The sequence below is a fragment of the Drosophila miranda genome (genome assembly GCF_003369915.1).
Source record: "Drosophila miranda strain MSH22 chromosome Y unlocalized genomic scaffold, D.miranda_PacBio2.1 Contig_Y1_pilon, whole genome shotgun sequence".
NCBI lineage: Eukaryota > Metazoa > Arthropoda > Insecta > Diptera > Drosophilidae > Drosophila > Drosophila miranda.
In genome coordinates, this window is record NW_022881603.1 from 26,828,336 (window position 1) to 26,848,038 (window position 19,703).

General features: G+C 52.0%; 1 protein-coding gene and 3 pseudogenes across 2 annotated transcripts; 2 read left to right on the top strand and 2 right to left on the bottom strand.

Moving 5' to 3' along the window:
* The first annotated feature begins 1,758 nt into the window (after positions 1-1,758).
* LOC117190212 (mucin-5AC-like) lies at positions 1,759-6,178 on the top strand. Of its 2 annotated transcripts, none has more exons than XM_033395266.1 (4): positions 1,759-4,113; positions 4,178-4,351; positions 4,405-4,703; positions 4,760-6,178. In XM_033395266.1, the coding sequence occupies exons 1-4, from the start codon at positions 1,846-1,848 to the stop codon at positions 5,622-5,624; spliced, it is 3,606 nt and encodes a 1,201-aa protein (XP_033251157.1). In that variant the 5' UTR covers positions 1,759-1,845; the 3' UTR covers positions 5,625-6,178. The 2 variants fall into 2 exon arrangements, with proteins under 2 accessions (XP_033251157.1, XP_033251158.1); XM_033395267.1 differs by having other exon boundaries at positions 4,408-4,703.
* Positions 6,179-6,202: 24 nt separating this feature from the next.
* Positions 6,203-8,062, bottom strand: LOC117190214 (annotated as a pseudogene).
* Positions 8,063-9,829: 1,767 nt separating this feature from the next.
* LOC117190213 lies at positions 9,830-13,548 on the top strand (annotated as a pseudogene).
* A 499-nt stretch (positions 13,549-14,047) lies between these two features.
* Positions 14,048-15,907, bottom strand: LOC117190215 (annotated as a pseudogene).
* Between the last annotated feature and the right edge of the window lie 3,796 nt (positions 15,908-19,703).

Sequence of the window (19,703 nt, forward strand, 5' to 3'; positions counted from 1 at the left end):
AGACAAGTGCACAATTATGGCTGGCTGGCTGGATGGCAGACCGGCAGTTATGGCCGACCGCTTGCCGACCAGTTGCACTTACAGTTACACTTGCCACACCGCTGCAGCGACACAGACATAGACACAGACACAGCAATAGTCCAAGACCAAGACCATGCCCGCTCCACAGCCAGCAATTATCTGTTGATTTACTGATCCCAGAGCCAGACAACTAAAACGACTAGAAAAGAAACCTTTCACTTGGCCAGAGCCTGAGCCGGCCTTATGGCGATTGTTAAGTATGCAAATTGATCAGAATTAAGGGTGCCACTGCAGCTGCGCTGCTCCCAACGCCCACTGACCTTGCTCGACTGGTCCCTGCTCTCTCTGCTGGGTCCCAGCCATGAGAAAAGATCTCATTAAAAATGAATCGAGATTTTGCTTTTGGAATCGGCACAGCTGCAACCTGCAATTGGTGACCTTTTCTTGGCTAAAATACAATCCGCGATTTGTAACCTGTTCTTAATGCGAGTTTTTTTTGTTAATTGGGCGTTCCAGATTTGTAGTGATAAAAGAACCCATAACTGACCTTTTGGTAGGGTTTCATACTTTCGGATTAGATGGATTTAAGCAGCTGGAATTGGAGTCTTGGATCTAACATAGTTTGATACCATCTCATCTCGTCTGATTCACAATTATCTCTCTCCGATTAGGCATATAAGCTATAAAGCGAGGCATGCAACTTACCGCCACTTGGCTGTGCCTACTGGCCACAGCTGCCACCGTTGTCCGGGCCCAGGAATCATCGGACAAGTGGTCGCGGCAGCTCGAGGATGCTCCCACCTCCGACACGGATTCCCTGGATTGGATACCACTGGCCCAGCCTCTGGACGGAAGCGGCGGAAAGGATCGTTCCGGCAACGGTCGTGTGCTGACCTACTCGCAGACGTTTCCACCCAGGGCCCGTTTCGGGGACCTGAACAAGCCAGGAGTATCCCCCGGATCGCAGTTTGATTTTTCGTACCAGTTTCCAAGGCACTCGAATGGACAGGGACCACCGTCATCGCTGAAGACGAACTCCGGCCAGGAGCCCACATCGCAGTCGTTCTTCAAGTTTGAGATGCCCTTCCACAGTAACGAGGGGGGACAGGCCCAGTCGCCGCCGACTCTGCAGACGGGCTATCAGATCCAGCACACCTTTGGAGGCGGTCTTCAGGTCCCATCTTCGCTGTTCAGTCCTCCCTCACTGTTTGGCCAGCAGCAGGCGCAGCCCTTCGGCTCCGAGTTCCATACCCTGCCGCAGAAGCCACTGGCACAGACCCTGAACAAGCCCCTCCGGCAGCAAAACTACATCCAGGACATCCTGCCGGCAAAGTCCCATGCGAAGCCGACGCAGCCATCGCTGCAGAGCGTGACCCCCCAGGTCTTTCCCCTCGATCCCGAGCCAGAGTCGATCTTTGGGTTGAACAAGCCGGCGCCCTCGTCCGCTCCAGCCTCGAGTGGAGGTCGGCAGCAGGAGGTCCAGCTGCTGTACGTGCCCTACGACACTCTGTACAACCAGCAGCGACAGCAGTCGGGCTCCAGGCCAGGATCTTCCAACTCCAACTTTGAGGTTAACAAGTTAAATGTGAATCCAGGACTTCCTGCCGTGAATCCCTACCAGATCAACCAGTTCTACACCCAGGACCCCAACGTGGGCATCGACTTCTTCAGCGCAGGAACCACCTCTCGACCGAGCACCACCACCACCCAGCCGCATAGCATCTTCCAGAGCTTTGGCCAGTCCCAGCCACAGCCACAACCGCAAGCACAGACGCAGTTCTCCACCGCCAAGCCCAAGCCGAAGGCTCACCAGCCCCGCTGGCGATGTTCCTGCTGCGCTCCAGCTCCCGGCCATCGCAGTCGGATTTGGTGGCTGCCCTGCGCAGTGCCCACAGCATTTCCGTGATCGATTCCCCAACGAAACAGACGCCGGAGATCTTTGTGGGACCCGCAGGAATGCCCATTCCCGATGACTATGTGAAGTTTGATCTTCCGTATTTGTCGCAGCTGGCGCAGACCCGCGACCTCAGCGATATCTCCTTCTTTGTGGCACCGCTCAGCTATCGTACACCGAATGGATTCAACAAGATCCTCCTGCCCGAGCCGCATGTGGGTTCCATTGTGGTCAATCGCGCCAAGGGCTCTGTTTCGGTGCAGACTCAGGCACCGCCACAGCGTCAGCAGCGTCCCTATGCAACCGTGAGCAGCACGCGGAATCCCTTCGATACCACAACAGAGGCACAGGCACAGGCCTCGTTGCAGTCGCAGTCACAGGGTGCATCGGGTGCACCTGTACGCGGAAACAAGTTCAGCTACTATTACGTGCAGGACGGCATCCAGGAGGTGAGTTCTCCGAAGATTCCCGCCAAGCAGGAGCGCCACAAGAAGAAGCGACCCCAGAACGTTCAGGTGGAGCATCAGCATCATCAGCAGCAGCAGCAGCCCATCTACCGTCCACCCACCAAGACGCAGAACCCCTTCGACACGCTCAATCAGATCGGAGGCGATGACTTCTTTAAGTCGCTAAGCAGCAAGCCCACCACTACCAGCTCCACATCCACCAGCACAACCTCGACCACAACCTCAACGACTTCCACAGAGGCGGCGCCCACCCAGCCCCTCTTTACGTACAGCACCCGGCCGCAGGTGGAATTCCCTGGCTCCAGTGGCCACCTGTATCCCGAGCACCTGCAGCCCGTCGTCCAGGAACAGCAGCCCCGTCTGACCACGCGACCGCCGACGGCCACCACAGTGGAAGAAGAGCATCGCATGAAGCAGTACTTCCGGCAGCAAGATGACTTCCGCCAGCGTCCGCTCACTACGATTCCGCCCGCCTTCGAACAGGTTCAGTACACGCCCAGCGCACCCGACTACGAGGTGCCTACGACGCAGAGGGTCAAGAGCAAGCATCGCGTGAACATCTATACGCCCGCAGCAGTGCCGGTGACCACCTCGGATGTGGGCTACCAAGTAAACCAAGAGCAGGCGCAGGCGCCGCTGAATCACAGGCCCAGCTTTAACCAAGTGCAGAACGAGATTCTGGATAACAGCAACGTGGATTACGAGCCGAACCCCTACCATGTACCGTCGGAGCTGCCGGCCTTGACGCCCGACATTCCCGGATTGGTCAATAATCTCCAGGAGAAAGACAAGCTCCAGCCAGGAACAACCATCACGCCACAGAGCGAACCCGAGGCGGAAACGCGACCCATCCGCCGTCCCCTGCTGCGCACTCGCAAGCCAGCCGTTTCCAAGGTAGTGACCACCTCCTCCGTGTCCTACTCCGAGTCCGAGTCAAGCGGAAAGGTGCCGCATCGCATCCGTCAACCATACGGAAACCGAGGCACTGCAGCCGGAACCGCCTCCACCACGGGCGGCGGATACCAGGGAGACGACTCTGCACAAATCCCCACCCGGCGTCCAACCAGCGCCCGGAATCCCCTCATACGGAATCCAAATCGCATCCGCTACAGGCCCACCACCGAGGAGCGCCAGTCGCTGAAGGTGAAGACCAGAAAGGGATCAAAGAACGGCCAACGCGAAGACCAGGATCTCGACTACCAACGTGACGTGCTCAAGCAGAACTATCCGGTGTTCAAGGGCTCCTCCTCAGCCCCCTCGCGCCGACCCACAAGCCCCACCGCCATTCCCAGTTCATATGACTTTCAAGCCACCACCGAGGGCCCGGCATCGGAGTCACAGCAGGTGTACACGGTGACGCCGAGCAACAGCATCGACAGCGCCAGCGTTCAGGGTTCGGGATTCCCGTCCAGCCTGCTGGAGCCCATGCAGATTGCCCAGCATTACCAGGAGTTCTCCAAGGACAACTACGGGCCCGGCTACTTCCCCAATCAGGAGGATCTCACACCCACCGAGGCCATTGTTCGCAATGAGGTGAGTCCCATTATCACCACGCTGGCTACCACAACGCCCTCGACAACTACGACCAGCACCACGACAACCACTGAGTCAGCGGCCACGACCACAACACGTCGCTCGCCGTTCGTGCGCCGGAACTATCCCAGGGTGAGGACTACCACCACAACAGAGCCGCCAATGACCAGCACCACGCCCTCGGAGGAGCGTCCTTCCGTAAGAAATTCGTAACAAGATTTCTCCAGAAGAATTCTCTCTATGTCTGTGCTGCTATTTTCAGATTCGCACTCGCCTGCCGCCTCGTCGTGTGGTCAAGGTGCGACAACGTCAGCGTCGTCCAGGACACCCTGCCTCCTCCACTGCGGCCCCCGAAGAGGAAGTCCAGGAAGCAGCAACCCAGAGGACAAATCTCCGGAAGCTGAGCCGCTACAATCAAGAGCCCAAAGAAAAGGAGGTGAGTGAGATATGCTTTCCATTTTAGCGTCAAATCTAAGATTGAATCTCTAGCAGACAACCATCACCCAGCGGCGTCGCTACAAGCAGCCATTCCAGCTGGAGGGCCAAGAGTCCCTGTGGTCGCCATCCTCGGAGACTTCCAACAGCAACAACAATGCCAATGCCAACACCAACAGTTTTAAGCCACTGAATCCCAAGTACAAGACAGAGGCGCACAACTTCGAGAACGAGCCAGAGATCGTGACTGTGGGACCCACAGCGCAGCCCGAGAAGTACGAGTTCAACGTAGCTGCGGATCTAGGTGGATCAGCGGTGCAACGCACCACCACTCTAAAGACTCCGAACCTGAAGTGAGATTTCAATGTCATATGGATGCCATACAGTTACTTATTCCATTTCCTTACAGACCAGAGAAATCCTTTGCTGAACTGCTCGAGGAAGTGATGGGCAAGGTGCCCGAGGAACTGGCCACAGAGTCACCCAACACCAGCAGCACCATTGGCAGGCTCAATAGGCGTGGCAAGTGGAAGAAGAGCCGCGTGACTAGTGGATCGGAAAATGGCGAAAACTTCGAGACGGCCGAGTCCCAGAATCTGGGACCTCAGCTCTACAATGCCCTGCAGGCGGCCAGCGAGAAGGAGGAGCAGAAGCCGAAGACCACCACCCCGCTGACACCAGCAGCCACCGAGGCTGAGACAGCAGAAACGATAGTCCCCACCACGGCTGCCTCGCCCACGACACCAGAGGAGTATGAGGTGACCACCGCCAGAGCCTTGGAGGAGGCAACAATGGCATCGACGCTGCCGATGGAGACGCTGGAGAGTGCCACGCGACGCAAGGATACCGCGGCGGATGTGGATGTGGATGGGGATGGCGACCTGGAGACGAAGCCCAGCATCTTCACAGAGGTGAAGAAGCAGCTGCACGTTATGTTTGCCATCGAAGAGAGCGAGGACAAGACGGTGAGCGCTGCCCTGGCTGCCGTGGGTAAGCGTCGCCAGGAGTACACGAGCATCAAGCGCAGCACTACTCCAGCCACGTCCACGGACAAAACCACTCTCTCACCAGCGGACGATGAGCTGACAGCCACCACCACCACAGCAGCAGAAGGTGCTTCGGAGGGTAGCAAAGATAACTTCCACAAGGACCTCATGGAGCATGTGGTTTATGCCACATCCACATCGAGCAAAGTCCCCTCTGAGACAGAGATCTGCTATCGCGGACGCTGCATAAGGTCCGAGGATCTGCCCGCCAACCACAAACTGCACTGAGCTGAGCATTCCTCCGGCAGAGCATGGAGGAGTACATGTACATAAGGGCAAACGGAATACGCACAGGTAAAGCCTGGGGCCGGGGCGAGTGAGGGTGGACAGGCGGCCGCCACCTTAAGGGGCGGCGCTAGTCAGCACAGCTCCTCATCCTCAGCCCGCAGAAACGCACAAGCCGTATCCAGATGTAATTAACTAGCTTTAAATACAAATATGTTCATAAGGACAAGCAGATCGAGGGTTTGATGGATGGATTCACCCTATGCCCATTCGCAGTGACTAGGACTGGTTCGAAGGCTGTAGAAGTTCTTGGATAAGATAAATATTTAGCTGAAGACGCTTTGGAATGATATTATATATTCCTATCAAAGAATTTCTATAAGCTTATTCTGCTCATCCTTGCGAGTGTTGTCAAAGGAATGTTTCCCGGATATATCGTATTCCCGTTTAGAGAATTTAGTACATAGATCTTAGAGTTAGCGAAGTCTTGTACCATACAATATTGTGTACTAACAAATACAAATACAGATACCAATAAAATAAAACAACGAAAATCTAAGCGAGATATTTATTAGGACTTGTATATGTTCTGTACATAAATAGAGTATATCCTTGTGTATATAATATAGTCATGTGTATAGCTAGTAGTACGATGCTAATTGCGATCAATCAATTCCATGGAATGCACTTCCCCTTTAAGGTACAAAAGTTTCACAATTTACAACCAATCCCCAACTCCGTGCTCGACCCATCTTCGCTTTTAAGCCTCGATAAGCGGCGCCCGATCCCCATCAAAGGCTTCTCCCTCTTCAGTAGACGTGGCCGTTGGCGTTCTAGTTGTTGGAGTGTTCCATTCTTGGACACCGGTCCGACCGAAGACCATGAAGAGCAGATTACCCATAAAGTAAACGAAAGCGGTGAAGAAGAAAACGATTCGACATTGCGCGGGATTCGTCTGAAAGAGAGATATGACATTTGCACATGTGAAATCTAATAAATGCAAAAGTCCCAGCCACTCAGCTCATCCCAGACAATCAATCCCACATTCAGCGGCGCCAGAATGCTCATAAAGTTGGCTGCACAGTTCGTGATGCCCATCAGAGTACCAGCAAAGTTGGGCGATAGATCGATGTGATTGACGTGGAAGCCTAAATATGTAGCCGAATTGGTAGCGACTGCCGTGGTGAGCAAGCTAATGGCTAGACGGACATTGGACTCGCCCTCGGTGATGTAGCCCAGACCGATCAGAGCAAGCATGGGCAGCCACATGCCCAGCGTATTGAAGAACTTCCGGGAGAAACCCACTGGAATGACTGTGCCACGTTTCTTCATTGCATCCGACAGCCAAATGAACATGCACGTGAGCAGCCTACTTCATGGCGAAGTAGGGTAGAGCCGACAGCGGGCCGTTGCTCTTGATGTCCATGCCCAGGACGCTCTTCATAAATGTGGGAATCTCTGTGAGCAGCGTCCAGAAGCCCCAGTTGTTGGCACAATGAGCCAGCACGAGCACCAGAAACGGTCTTGAGGTAAGAATGCGTCGCCAGGGCGTGTGAGGACGTGGCGTCATCTCGCGTCCTACATCCGATGGACGGCGTGCCTGGTTAGACGATTCGATGTAGCGACGCTCAGCCGGCGTTATCGATGGATGCCGGAGTGCTTGAGCAGTAGAAGTACCACACACCCGACCACAAAATGCCCACACAGCCAGGAACATAGAAGATGCTGGGCCAGCCCAGCGAAGAAGACGCAATATAACCGCTCCCCGAGAGCATTACCACCGTACCGAACTGTGAGCCCGAGTAACAATAGCCTACCAGTCGGCCGCGCTCTTCGGTTGGCGCCCATTTCGAGAGGAACGTGTGCGTTGAGGGGAAAATGACGCCCTGGCAGAGACCCTGAATAGCACGCAGAGCGACTACGGTCTTCCAGCCACCCGCAATGGCGCAAAAGGGCGTCAGCAGGGCGAGGCAGGAACATACAAGCACTCCAAAAAAGAGCATATACTTGGCACCATAGATGGCCGAGAGATAGCCACCTGGTACCTGGGTGACGACGTAACCCCAAAAGAAGCTGCTCAGCAGGTAGGACTTGACGCTCTCGTTCCACTCGAACTCCTGCAAATCAAAATAATGGATTATGTATAATATCGAATGAGCATCTAATGCATGGCTATGCCTACAGGAATGTCCGGGTTGCTGGCATTGCGATCCGTCATGGCCACAATCGCCACGGAGAGGTTAACGCGCAAGGAATAGGCCACGGCCAGGCCAAAGAAGACCAGAATGCATTGCAGATGTCGCACTCCGAATCGCGGCCCTGAAAATATGTGCAACGTAAGAGAAAACAGATTCAAACAAAGGGGACGGCAAACACTTGCCTGTGTTCCCTATTTGCTGGTAGCCAGTCCGACTGCAGCAAGGGGAGAAGCCGAGTACCATATTGCGGGTCCAATTCTATCCACGTACCCAAGTTAATAGATGCTATGCTAGTGATGGAGGGAGGAAAAGTGAAGACGCCCACAAGAGCGTCTAATATGTAAATAAAGCTGCTGATAACCACTGATAAATATACTTGGCCCCCTTAAGCCCCCTTTATTTAAATTTGGATAACAACCGCGAAAAATTATACAAATAATAATTATAATAGTAATAACTTTTATGTTCATCCTATCCTTCATCTTTGCATACAAAAACCAACGATATCTTGTTATGATCCGCCTCTTTGCCACCCTGGCCTATCGTTCCCAGCTAGCTCACGGGGAAGTCAGGGGTGTTTCCGACCCGATAAGCCAGGGGACGGATTGAACAAAACAAAAAAACAAAAAAAAACGTACAAAAAAAACAAATCTAATTTATAGGACAGACTTGTCCTCGTTGGCAATTTCGTCAGCGGGGATAGTTGGTTTCGTTATCCCTAGCAGCGTCCCACCCTTCCATGAGCGCCACCTTTTGAATTCGCTCCCTTTTCATATTCAGGGTCCCGCTCTTCTTCTCGCTCTCGTCCCACCCAACTACCGTTTTCTATTCACTCATGACTCTTTTCAAATTTTCATTTTATATCCATTATATTTTCTTATTTATCTTCTTGAACATTATTAATTAATAATCTAGGTTTATATAAAAGAACTAACACAAAAATACTTGCAAAAAAAATAAACCCTATTTCGGCCGAACTGGCAGACCCCTTTGATAGAGATTGTTGCTTCCTGATGCTTGCTGATGTTTACGTTTAATCGTGGTGTTTTTATACCCGATACTCAAAATGAGTATTGGGGTATATTAGATTTGTGGTAAAAGTGGATGTGAGTAACGTCCAGAAGGAATCGTTTCCGACCCCATAAAGTATATATATTCTTGATCAGCATCAATAGCCGAGTCGATTGAGCCCTGTCTGTCTGTCCGTCCGTCCGTCCGTCCGTCCGTCTGTCCGTCCCCTTCAGCGCTTAGTGCTCAAAGACTATAAGAGCTAGAGCAACGATGTTTTGGATCCAATTTTAAAGATATGAGAAAACCAAAAACGTAGAATTGTAGAGAATGACCATATCTTTAAGACTGCGGAATTTGAATTGGATTGTATTATTATTATAGCCAGCATCAAGAAAACAATTTCATTTTTTCTCGCCCTGTCTCTCTCTAACACACACGTAGCATAGGCGGCTTTGCTTAGAGTAAAACATTAGCGCCTAGATCTCAGAGACTACAAAAGCTAGAGCAACCAAATTTGGTATCCACACACCTAAGATATCGGACCGAGACGAGTATGTTTCAAAATTTCGCCACACCCCCTTCCGCCCCCGCAAAGGACGAAAATCTGGGGATATTCAAAAATCTCAGAGACTATTAAGGCTAGAGTAACCAAATTTGGTATCTTACTATAAAACGTGTATCTCAAAATTTCGCCCCACCCCCTTCCGCCCACACAAAGGACGAAAATCTGTTGCATTCACAATATTGCACATTCGAGAAAACTAAAAACGCAGAATCATAGATAATGACCATATCTATAAGACTGCTGAATCTGGTTTAGATCAGATAATTTTTATAGCCAATAGGAACAAATCAATTTGCAGTGGCTACGCAGCGCCCGACGTCACGCTCAGACTGATTTTCTGTCTCTCTCGCACGCACTCTTTGTCGTGTCGTTTAATATTAGCGGCGTCTGCCGGAGGAGAGCCATACTGACTTAGTATCGGGTATAACCGATCGGAGATCTTTGTGGGACCCGCAGGAATGCCCATTCCCGATGGCTATGTGAAGTTTGATCTTCCGTATTTGTCGCAGCTGGCGCAGACCCGCGACGTAAGCGATATCTCCTTCTTTGTGGCACCGCTCAGCTATCGTACACCGAATGGATTCAACAAGATCCTCCTGCCCGAGCCGCATGTGGGTTCCATTGTGGTCAATCGCGCCAAGGGCTCTGTTTCGGTGCAGACTCAGGCACCGCCACAGCGTCAGCAGCGTCCCTATGCAACCGTGAGCAGCACGCGGAATCCCTTCGATACCACAACAGAGGCACAGGCACAGGCCTCGTTGCAGTCGCAGTCACAGGGTGCATCGGGTGCACCTGTACGCGGAAACAAGTTCAGCTACTATTACGTGCAGGACGGCATCCAGGAGGTGAGTTCTCCGAAGATTCCCGCCAAGCAGGAGCGCCACAAGAAGAAGCGACCCCAGAACGTTCAGGTGGAGCATCAGCATCATCAGCAGCAGCAGCAGCCCATCTACCGTCCACCCACCAAGACGCAGAACCCCTTCGACACGCTCAATCAGATCGGAGGCGATGACTTCTTTAAGTCGCTAAGCAGCAAGCCCACCACTACCAGCTCCACATCCACCAGCACAACCTCGACCACAACCTCAACGACTTCCACAGAGGCGGCGCCCACCCAGCCCCTCTTTACGTACAGCACCCGGCCGCAGGTGGAATTCCCTGGCTCCAGTGGCCACCTGTATCCCGAGCACCTGCAGCCCGTCGTCCAGGAACAGCAGCCCCGTCTGACCACGCGACCGCCGACGGCCACCACAGTGGAAGAAGAGCATCGCATGAAGCAGTACTTCCGGCAGCAAGATGACTTCCGCCAGCGTCCGCTCACTACGATTCCGCCCGCCTTCGAACAGGTTCAGTACACGCCCAGCGCACCCGACTACGAGGTGCCTACGACGCAGAGGGTCAAGAGCAAGCATCGCGTGAACATCTATACGCCCGCAGCAGTGCCGGTGACCACCTCGGATGTGGGCTACCAAGTAAACCAAGAGCAGGCGCAGGCGCCGCTGAATCACAGGCCCAGCTTTAACCAAGTGCAGAACGAGATTCTGGATAACAGCAACGTGGATTACGAGCCGAACCCCTACCATGTACCGTCGGAGCTGCCGGCCTTGACGCCCGACATTCCCGGATTGGTCAATAATCTCCAGGAGAAAGACAAGCTCCAGCCAGGAACAACCATCACGCCACAGAGCGAACCCGAGGCGGAAACGCGACCCACCCGCCGTCCCCTGCTGCGCACTCGCAAGCCAGCCGTTTCCAAGGTAGTGACCACCTCCTCCGTGTCCTACTCCGAGTCCGAGTCAAGCGGAAAGGTGCCGCATCGCATCCGTCAACCATACGGAAACCGAGGCACTGCAGCCGGAACCGCCTCCACCACGGGCGGCGGATACCAGGGAGACGACTCTGCACAAATCCCCACCCGGCGTCCAACCAGCGCCCGGAATCCCCTCATACGGAATCCAAATCGCATCCGCTACAGGCCCACCACCGAGGAGCGCCAGTCGCTGAAGGTGAAGACCAGAAAGGGATCAAAGAACGGCCAACGCGAAGACCAGGATCTCGACTACCAACGTGACGTGCTCAAGCAGAACTATCCGGTGTTCAAGGGCTCCTCCTCAGCCCCCTCGCGCCGACCCACAAGCCCCACCGCCATTCCCAGTTCATATGACTTTCAAGCCACCACCGAGGGCCCGGCATCGGAGTCACAGCAGGTGTACACGGTGACGCCGAGCAACAGCATCGACAGCGCCAGCGTTCAGGGTTCGGGATTCCCGTCCAGCCTGCTGGAGCCCATGCAGATTGCCCAGCATTACCAGGAGTTCTCCAAGGACAACTACGGGCCCGGCTACTTCCCCAATCAGGAGGATCTCACACCCACCGAGGCCATTGTTCGCAATGAGGTGAGTCCCATTATCACCACGCTGGCTACCACAACGCCCTCGACAACTACGACCAGCACCACGACAACCACTGAGTCAGCGGCCACGACCACAACACGTCGCTCGCCGTTCGTGCGCCGGAACTATCCCAGGGTGAGGACTACCACCACAACAGAGCCGCCAATGACCAGCACCACGCCCTCGGAGGAGCGTCCTTCCGTAAGAAATTCGTAACAAGATTTCTCCAGAAGAATTCTCTCTATGTCTGTGCTGCTATTTTCAGATTCGAACTCGCCTGCCGCCTCGTCGTGTGGTCAAGGTGCGACAACGTCAGCGTCGTCCAGGACACCCTGCCTCCTCCACTGCGGCCCCCGAAGAGGAAGTCCAGGAAGCAGCAACCCAGAGGACAAATCTCCGGAAGCTGAGCCGCTACAATCAAGAGCCCAAAGAAAAGGAGGTGAGTGAGATATGCTTTCCATTTTAGCGTCAAATCTAAGATTGAATCTCTAGCAGACAACCATCACCCAGCGGCGTCGCTACAAGCAGCCATTCCAGCTGGAGGGCCAAGAGTCCCTGTGGTCGCCATCCTCGGAGACTTCCAACAGCAACAACAATGCCAATGCCAACACCAACAGTTTTAAGCCACTGAATCCCAAGTACAAGACAGAGGCGCACAACTTCGAGAACGAGCCAGAGATCGTGACTGTGGGACCCACAGCGCAGCCCGAGAAGTACGAGTTCAACGTAGCTGCGGATCTAGGTGGATCAGCGGTGCAACGCACCACCACTCTAAAGACTCCGAACCTGAAGTGAGATTTCAATGTCATATGGATGCCATACAGTTACTTATTCCATTTCCTTACAGACCAGAGAAATCCTTTGCTGAACTGCTCGAGGAAGTGATGGGCAAGGTGCCCGAGGAACTGGCCACAGAGTCACCCAACACCAGCAGCACCATTGGCAGGCTCAATAGGCGTGGCAAGTGGAAGAAGAGCCGCGTGACTAGTGGATCGGAAAATGGCGAAAACTTCGAGACGGCCGAGTCCCAGAATCTGGGACCTCAGCTCTACAATGCCCTGCAGGCGGCCAGCGAGAAGGAGGAGCAGAAGCCGAAGACCACCACCCCGCTGACACCAGCAGACACCGAGGCTGAGACAGCAGAAACGATAGTCCCCACCACGGCTGCCTCGCCCACGACACCAGAGGAGTATGAGGTGACCACCGCCAGAGCCTTGGAGGAGGCAACAATGGCATCGACGCTGCCGATGGAGACGCTGGAGAGTGCCACGCGACGCAAGGATACCGCGGCGGATGTGGATGTGGATGGGGATGGCGACCTGGAGACGAAGCCCAGCATCTTCACAGAGGTGAAGAAGCAGCTGCACGTTATGTTTGCCATCGAAGAGAGCGAGGACAAGACGGTGAGCGCTGCCCTGGCTGCCGTGGGTAAGCGTCGCCAGGAGTACACGAGCATCAAGCGCAGCACTACTCCAGCCACGTCCACGGACAAAACCACTCTCTCACCAGCGGACGATGAGCTGACAGCCACCACCACCACAGCAACAGAAGGTGCTTCGGAGGGTAGCAAAGATAACTTCCACAAGGACCTCATGGCAAAGTCCCCTCTGAGACAGAGATCTGCTATCGCGGACGCTGCATAAGGTCCGAGGATCTGCCCGCCAACCACAAACTGCACTGAGCTGAGCATTCCTCCGGCAGAGCATGGAGGAGTGCATGTACATAAGGGCAAACGGAATACGCACAGGTAAAGCCTGGGGCCGGGGCGAGTGAGGGTGTACAGGCGGCCGCCACCTTAAGGGGCGGCGCTAGTCAGCACAGCTCCTCATCCTCAGCCCGCAGAAACGCACAAGCCGTATCCAGATGTAATTAACTAGCTTTAAATACAAATATGTTCATAAGGACAAGCAGATCGAGGGTTTGATGGATGGATTCACCCTATGCCCATTCGCAGTGACTAGGACTGGTTCGAAGGCTGTAGAAGTTCTTGGATAAGATAAATATTTAGCTGAAGACGCTTTGGAATGATATTATATATTCCTATCAAAGAATTTCTATAAGCTTATTCTGCTCATCATTGCGAGTGTTGTCAAAGGAATGTTTCCCGGATATATCGTATTCCCGTTTAGAGAATTTAGTACATAGATCTTAGAGCTAGCGAAGTCTTGTACCATACAATATTGTGTACTAACAAATACAAATACAGATACCAATAAAATAAAACAACGAAAATCTAAGCGAGATATTTGTTAGGACTTGTATATGTTCTGTACATAAATAGAGTATATCCTTGTGTATATAATATAGTCATGTGTATAGCTAGTAGTACGATGCTAATTGCGATCAATCAATTCCATGGAATGCACTTCCCCTTTAAGGTACAAAAGTTTCACAATTTACAACCAATCCCCAACTCCGTGCTCGACCCATCTTCGCTTTTAAGCCTCGATAAGCGGCGCCCGATCCCCATCAAAGGCTTCTCCCTCTTCAGTAGACGTGGCCGTTGGCGTTCTAGTTGTTGGAGTGTTCCATTCTTGGACACCGGTCCGACCGAAGACCATGAAGAGCAGATTACCCATAAAGTAAACGAAAGCGGTGAAGAAGAAAACGATTCGACATTGCGCGGGATTCGTCTGAAAGAGAGATATGACATTTGCACATGTGAAATCTAATAAATGCAAAAGTACCAGCCACTCAGCTCATCCCAGACAATCAATCCCACATTCAGCGGCGCCAGAATGCTCATAAAGTTGGCTGCACAGTTCGTGATGCCCATCAGAGTACCAGCAAAGTTGGGCGATAGATCGATGTGATTGACGTGGAAGCCTAAATATGTAGCCGAATTGGTAGCGACTGCCGTGGTGAGCAAGCTAATGGCCAGACGGACATTGGACTCGCCCTCGGTGATGTAGCCCAGACCGATCAGAGCAAGCATGGGCAGCCACATGCCCAGCGTATTGAAGAACTTCCGGGAGAAACCCACTGGAATGACTGTGCCACGTTGCTTCATTGCATCCGACAGCCAAATGAACATGCACGTGAGCAGCCTACTTCATGGCGAAGTAGGGTAGAGCCGACAGCGGGCCGTTGCTCTTGATGTCCATGCCCAGGACGCTCTTCATAAATGTGGGAATCTCTGTGAGCAGCGTCCAGAAGCCCCAGTTGTTGGCACAATGAGCCAGCACGAGCACCAGAAACGGTCTTGAGGTAAGAATGCGTCGCCAGGGCGTGTGAGGACGTGGCGTCATCTCGCATCCTACATCCGATGGACGGCGTGCCTGGTTAGACGATTCGATGTAGCGACGCTCAGCCGGCGTTATCGATGGATGCCGGAGTGCTTGAGCAGTAGAAGTACCACACACCCGACCACAAAATGCCCACACAGCCAGGAACATAGAAGATGCTGGGCCAGCCCAGCGAAGAAGACGCAATATAACCGCTCCCCGAGAGCATTACCACCGTACCGAACTGTGAGCCCGAGTAACAATAGCCTACCAGTCGGCCGCGCTCTTCGGTTGGCGCCCATTTCGAGAGGAACGTGTGCGTTGAGGGGAAAATGACGCCCTGGCAGAGACCCTGAATAGCACGCAGAGCGACTACGGTCTTCCAGCCACCCGCAATGGCGCAAAAGGGCGTCAGCAGGGCGAGGCAGGAACATACAAGCACTCCAAAAAAGAGCATATACTTGGCACCATAGATGGCCGAGAAGTAGCCACCTGGTACCTGGGTGACGACGTAACCCCAAAAGAAGCTGCTCAGCAGGTAGGACTTGACGCTCTCGTTCCACTCGAACTCCTGCAAATCAAAATAATGGATTATGTATAATATCGAATGAGCATCTAATGCATGGCTATGCCTACAGGAATGTCCGGGTTGCTGGCATTGCGATCCGTCATGGCCACAATCGCCACGGAGAGGTTAACGCGCAAGGAATAGGCCACGGCCAGGCCAAAGAAGACCAGAATGCATTGCAGATGTCGCACTCCGAATCGCGGCCCTGAAAATATGTGCAACGTAAGAGAAAACAGATTCAAACAAAGGGGACGGCAAACACTTGCCTGTGTTCCCTATTTGCTGGTAGCCAGTCCGACTGCAGCAAGGGGAGAAGCCGAGTACCATATTGCGGGTCCAATTCTATCCACGTACCCAAGTTAATAGATGCTATGCTAGTGATGGAGGGAGGAAAAGTGAAGACGCCCACAAGAGCGTCTAATATGTAAATAAAACTGCTGATAACCACTGATAAATATACTTGGCCCCCTTAAGCCCCCTTTATTTAAATTTGGATAACAACCGCGAAAAATTATACAAATAATAATTATAATAGTAATAACTTTTATGTTCATCCTATCCTTCATCTTTGCATACAAGAACCAACGATATCTTGTTATGATCCGCCTCTTTGCCACCCTGGCCTATCGTTCCCAGCTAGCTCACGGGGAAGTCAGGGGTGTTTCCGACCCGATAAGCCAGGGGACGGATTGAACAAAACAAAAAAACAAAAAAAAACATACAAAAAAAACAAATCTAATTTATAGGACAGACTTGTCCTCGTTGGCAATTTCGTCAGCGGGGATAGTTGGTTTCGTTATCCCTAGCAGGGTCCCACCCTTCCATGAGCGCCACCTTTTGAATTCGCTCCCTTTTCATATTCAGGGTCCCGCTCTTCTTCTCGCTCTCGTCCCACCCAACTACCGTTTTCTATTCACTCATGACTCTTTTCAAATTTTCATTTTATATCCATTATATTTTCTTATTTATCTTCTTGAACATTATTAATTAATAATCTAGGTTTATATAAAAGAACTAACACAAAAATACTTGCAAAAAAAATAAACCCTATTTCGGCCGAACTGGCAGACCCCTTTGATAGAGATTGTTGCTTCCTGATGCTTGCTGATGTTTACGTTTAATCGTGGTGTTTTTATACCCGATACTCAAAATGAGTATTGGGGTATATTAGATTTGTGGTAAAAGTGGATGTGAGTAACGTCCAGAAGGAATCGTTTCCGACCCCATAAAGTATATATATTCTTGATCAGCATCAATAGCCGAGTCGATTGAGCCCTGTCTGTCTGTCCGTCCGTCCGTCCGTCCGTCCGTCTGTCCGTCCCCTTCAGCGCTTAGTGCTCAAAGACTATAAGAGCTAGAGCAACGATGTTTTGGATCCAATTTTAAAGATATGAGAAAACCAAAAACGTAGAATTGTAGAGAATGACCATATCTTTAAGACTGCGGAATTTGAATTGGATTGTATTATTATTATAGCCAGCATCAAGAAAACAATTTCATTTTTTCTCGCCCTGTCTCTCTCTAACACACACGTAGCATAGGCGGCTTTGCTTAGAGTAAAACATTAGCGCCTAGATCTCAGAGGCTACAAAAGCTAGAGCAACCAAATTTGGTATCCACACACCTAAGATATCGGACCGAGACGAGTATGTTTCAAAATTTCGCCACACCCCCTTCCGCCCCCGCAAAGGACGAAAATCTGGGGATATTCAAAAATCTCAGAGACTATTAAGGCTAGAGTAACCAAATTTGGTATCTTACTATAAAACGTGTATCTCAAAATTTCGCCCCACCCCCTTCCGCCCACACAAAGGACGAAAATCTGTTGCATCCACAATATTGCACATTCGAGAAAACTAAAAACGCAGAATCATAGATAATGACCATATCTATCAGACTGCTGAATCTGGTTTAGATCAGATAATTTTTATAGCCAATAGGAACAAATCAATTTGCAGTGGCTACGCAGCGCCCGACGTCACGCTCAGACTGATTTTCTGTCTCTCTCGCACGCACTCTTTGTCGTGTCGTTTAATATTAGCGGCGTCTGCCGGAGGAGAGCCATACTGACTTAGTATCGGGTATAACCGTAGAGTTGCGGTGTCCGCAGCAACTCACAACGTTCCCCCTCGTTTTTTTTTTATGATCGTGATATTTTGTATAATTGTGGGTCGGACGGGTGTAGATGTGTGAAATGTGGTGATGTTATGTGATGTGTTATGAATGAGGGTATAGATGCGTGGGTTGTGTGTGGAGGTGTGTGGATGAAGGTGGGTGTGTGTGAATCGTGTGTGTGTATTTCTGCTTTGAAGTCCGGATCCTTTCCCCGGGGTGGTTGGTGTTTGGGGACAGAAACGTGTCTCCAGTCGGTGCTCCGCTGACGGTTCCTTGGTGCCGGTGCTCCGCTGACGGTTCCTTGGTGCCGGTGCTCCGCTGACGGTTCTCGCACCAGTTTTCCGGCCTGGCCAGTACCGGGATGCTGCTGCCGATGTCCGCCGCTTCTGCTGATGTTGATGCCTGCCGCTGATGTCTTGGTGGGATCGTTATCTCCACGATCTCCAATTTTTCTTTCAGGCCACGTGCGGCCTCCGCTATTCTCCACTGGAAACTTTTTTTTTCTTCTTCCTCGCCCCGTTTCCTTTTCTCCCACGCAACTCTGCCACTGCTTTCCAGGATCCACTATAGATGCCGCTGTCTCTTTCTTCTCCAGCCCTGATACCTATCGGCTCTCTCCAAAACCGCCCATAACACCACACTACCGTTTCCAGGATTACTCCGCCGAAACGGGAGTGCCAAGCAGGCGGGCTTTTTTAATTAAGGGGCCCCAAACGTAGGCCATCGCCCACACCCTGAGATTGAGAGACTCTGGCTCCATCGACTGAGATGCCTGGGCTACTGCTTCAGATCCTTTGCGTGAAACAACCCAATACGTGAGCCTTGCAACGTCTCCAGCTCATACTCTGTCCGACGAACTTGAAACTGCTGCCGGAGACCATATCTCAGATTCGGCCAGTCCGGCATTCCTACCGTCCGAACATGCATCCAGTACCAATCCCTTGCGTGGCCACTGACCAATGTGTGAAAGGCTTTCAACACCTCCGCCCACGGTACCTGGTACGACGTCTGTAGATGCTCCACCCGGAATATGAATTCCGCCACGGGCATCCCCTTTGGATCGCCGTCGAAGCTAAGTCCCCATCTTCGTATCTGCACTTGCTCCTGCCTAGCCTCTCCGAAACTCGGTCGATTCCTGTTAGGGTTTGCTCCTGCGCCCATCCCGTTGAACAGCCACTCCTCCACGGGTCTCTGATCGGCTTGGGTCCTCTGATCGGCCTCCAATGTTCGGTTGTCCACGAACAAGTGCGTTGGATGTGCTTGCTGGTTCGCGGGGGCTTCCTGTTGACCTCCTCCCAGACTGGTTGCATTTGATCCCCGATTCCTTCCATTCGCATCACTCGCCGTTCGCTCCGCTTTTAACGAACCCACCACAGCGTTGATCTCTCGCATGAACTCTAGCATGTCCGCTTGCATTGACGATCTCAGCGCTTCCATTTGCTGCCCGAGCGACACTCGGTAGGTCTCCTGTGCTTGGGCTAACGCTGCGTTCACGGCTGAGCTTAACTCGGACGGTAACACCAGGTCCTTACGGGTTCGCTGTTGACCTCCTACCGCTCCGGCCTCTGGGTCCTCCTGGTACAACCCAGCATGTACGTTTTCCGCCACTTGCGACGGCCCTTCCGGCCTACTGCCGGCTTTACCGTCCTGGGACCGAGTCGTCCGCATGTTGTACGGCTGGTACCTGCGCTGTGCCTCTGGGCTACGCCTTGTCTTTCCCGACCCTTTAAAAATCTCCGAGTCACTAATCAACCAATTTTCCTAACGTACTCCTTTCCTTCGTCTATTCCCTATTTACTTAACTATCTTGGTGATAAATAAATTGGGTTGTTTATTATCTGACTAACCTACTCAACTAAACACCTAGTTCCTGGCTAATAAATCCTCAATACCATCAATCGTAACGAGAAAACAAATAAATAAATAGTGTAATAAATAAATAAGCGAATAATTAATTCCATGTTTAGATAACCAAATAAATAAATTTAAATACATAAATCGGTTAATT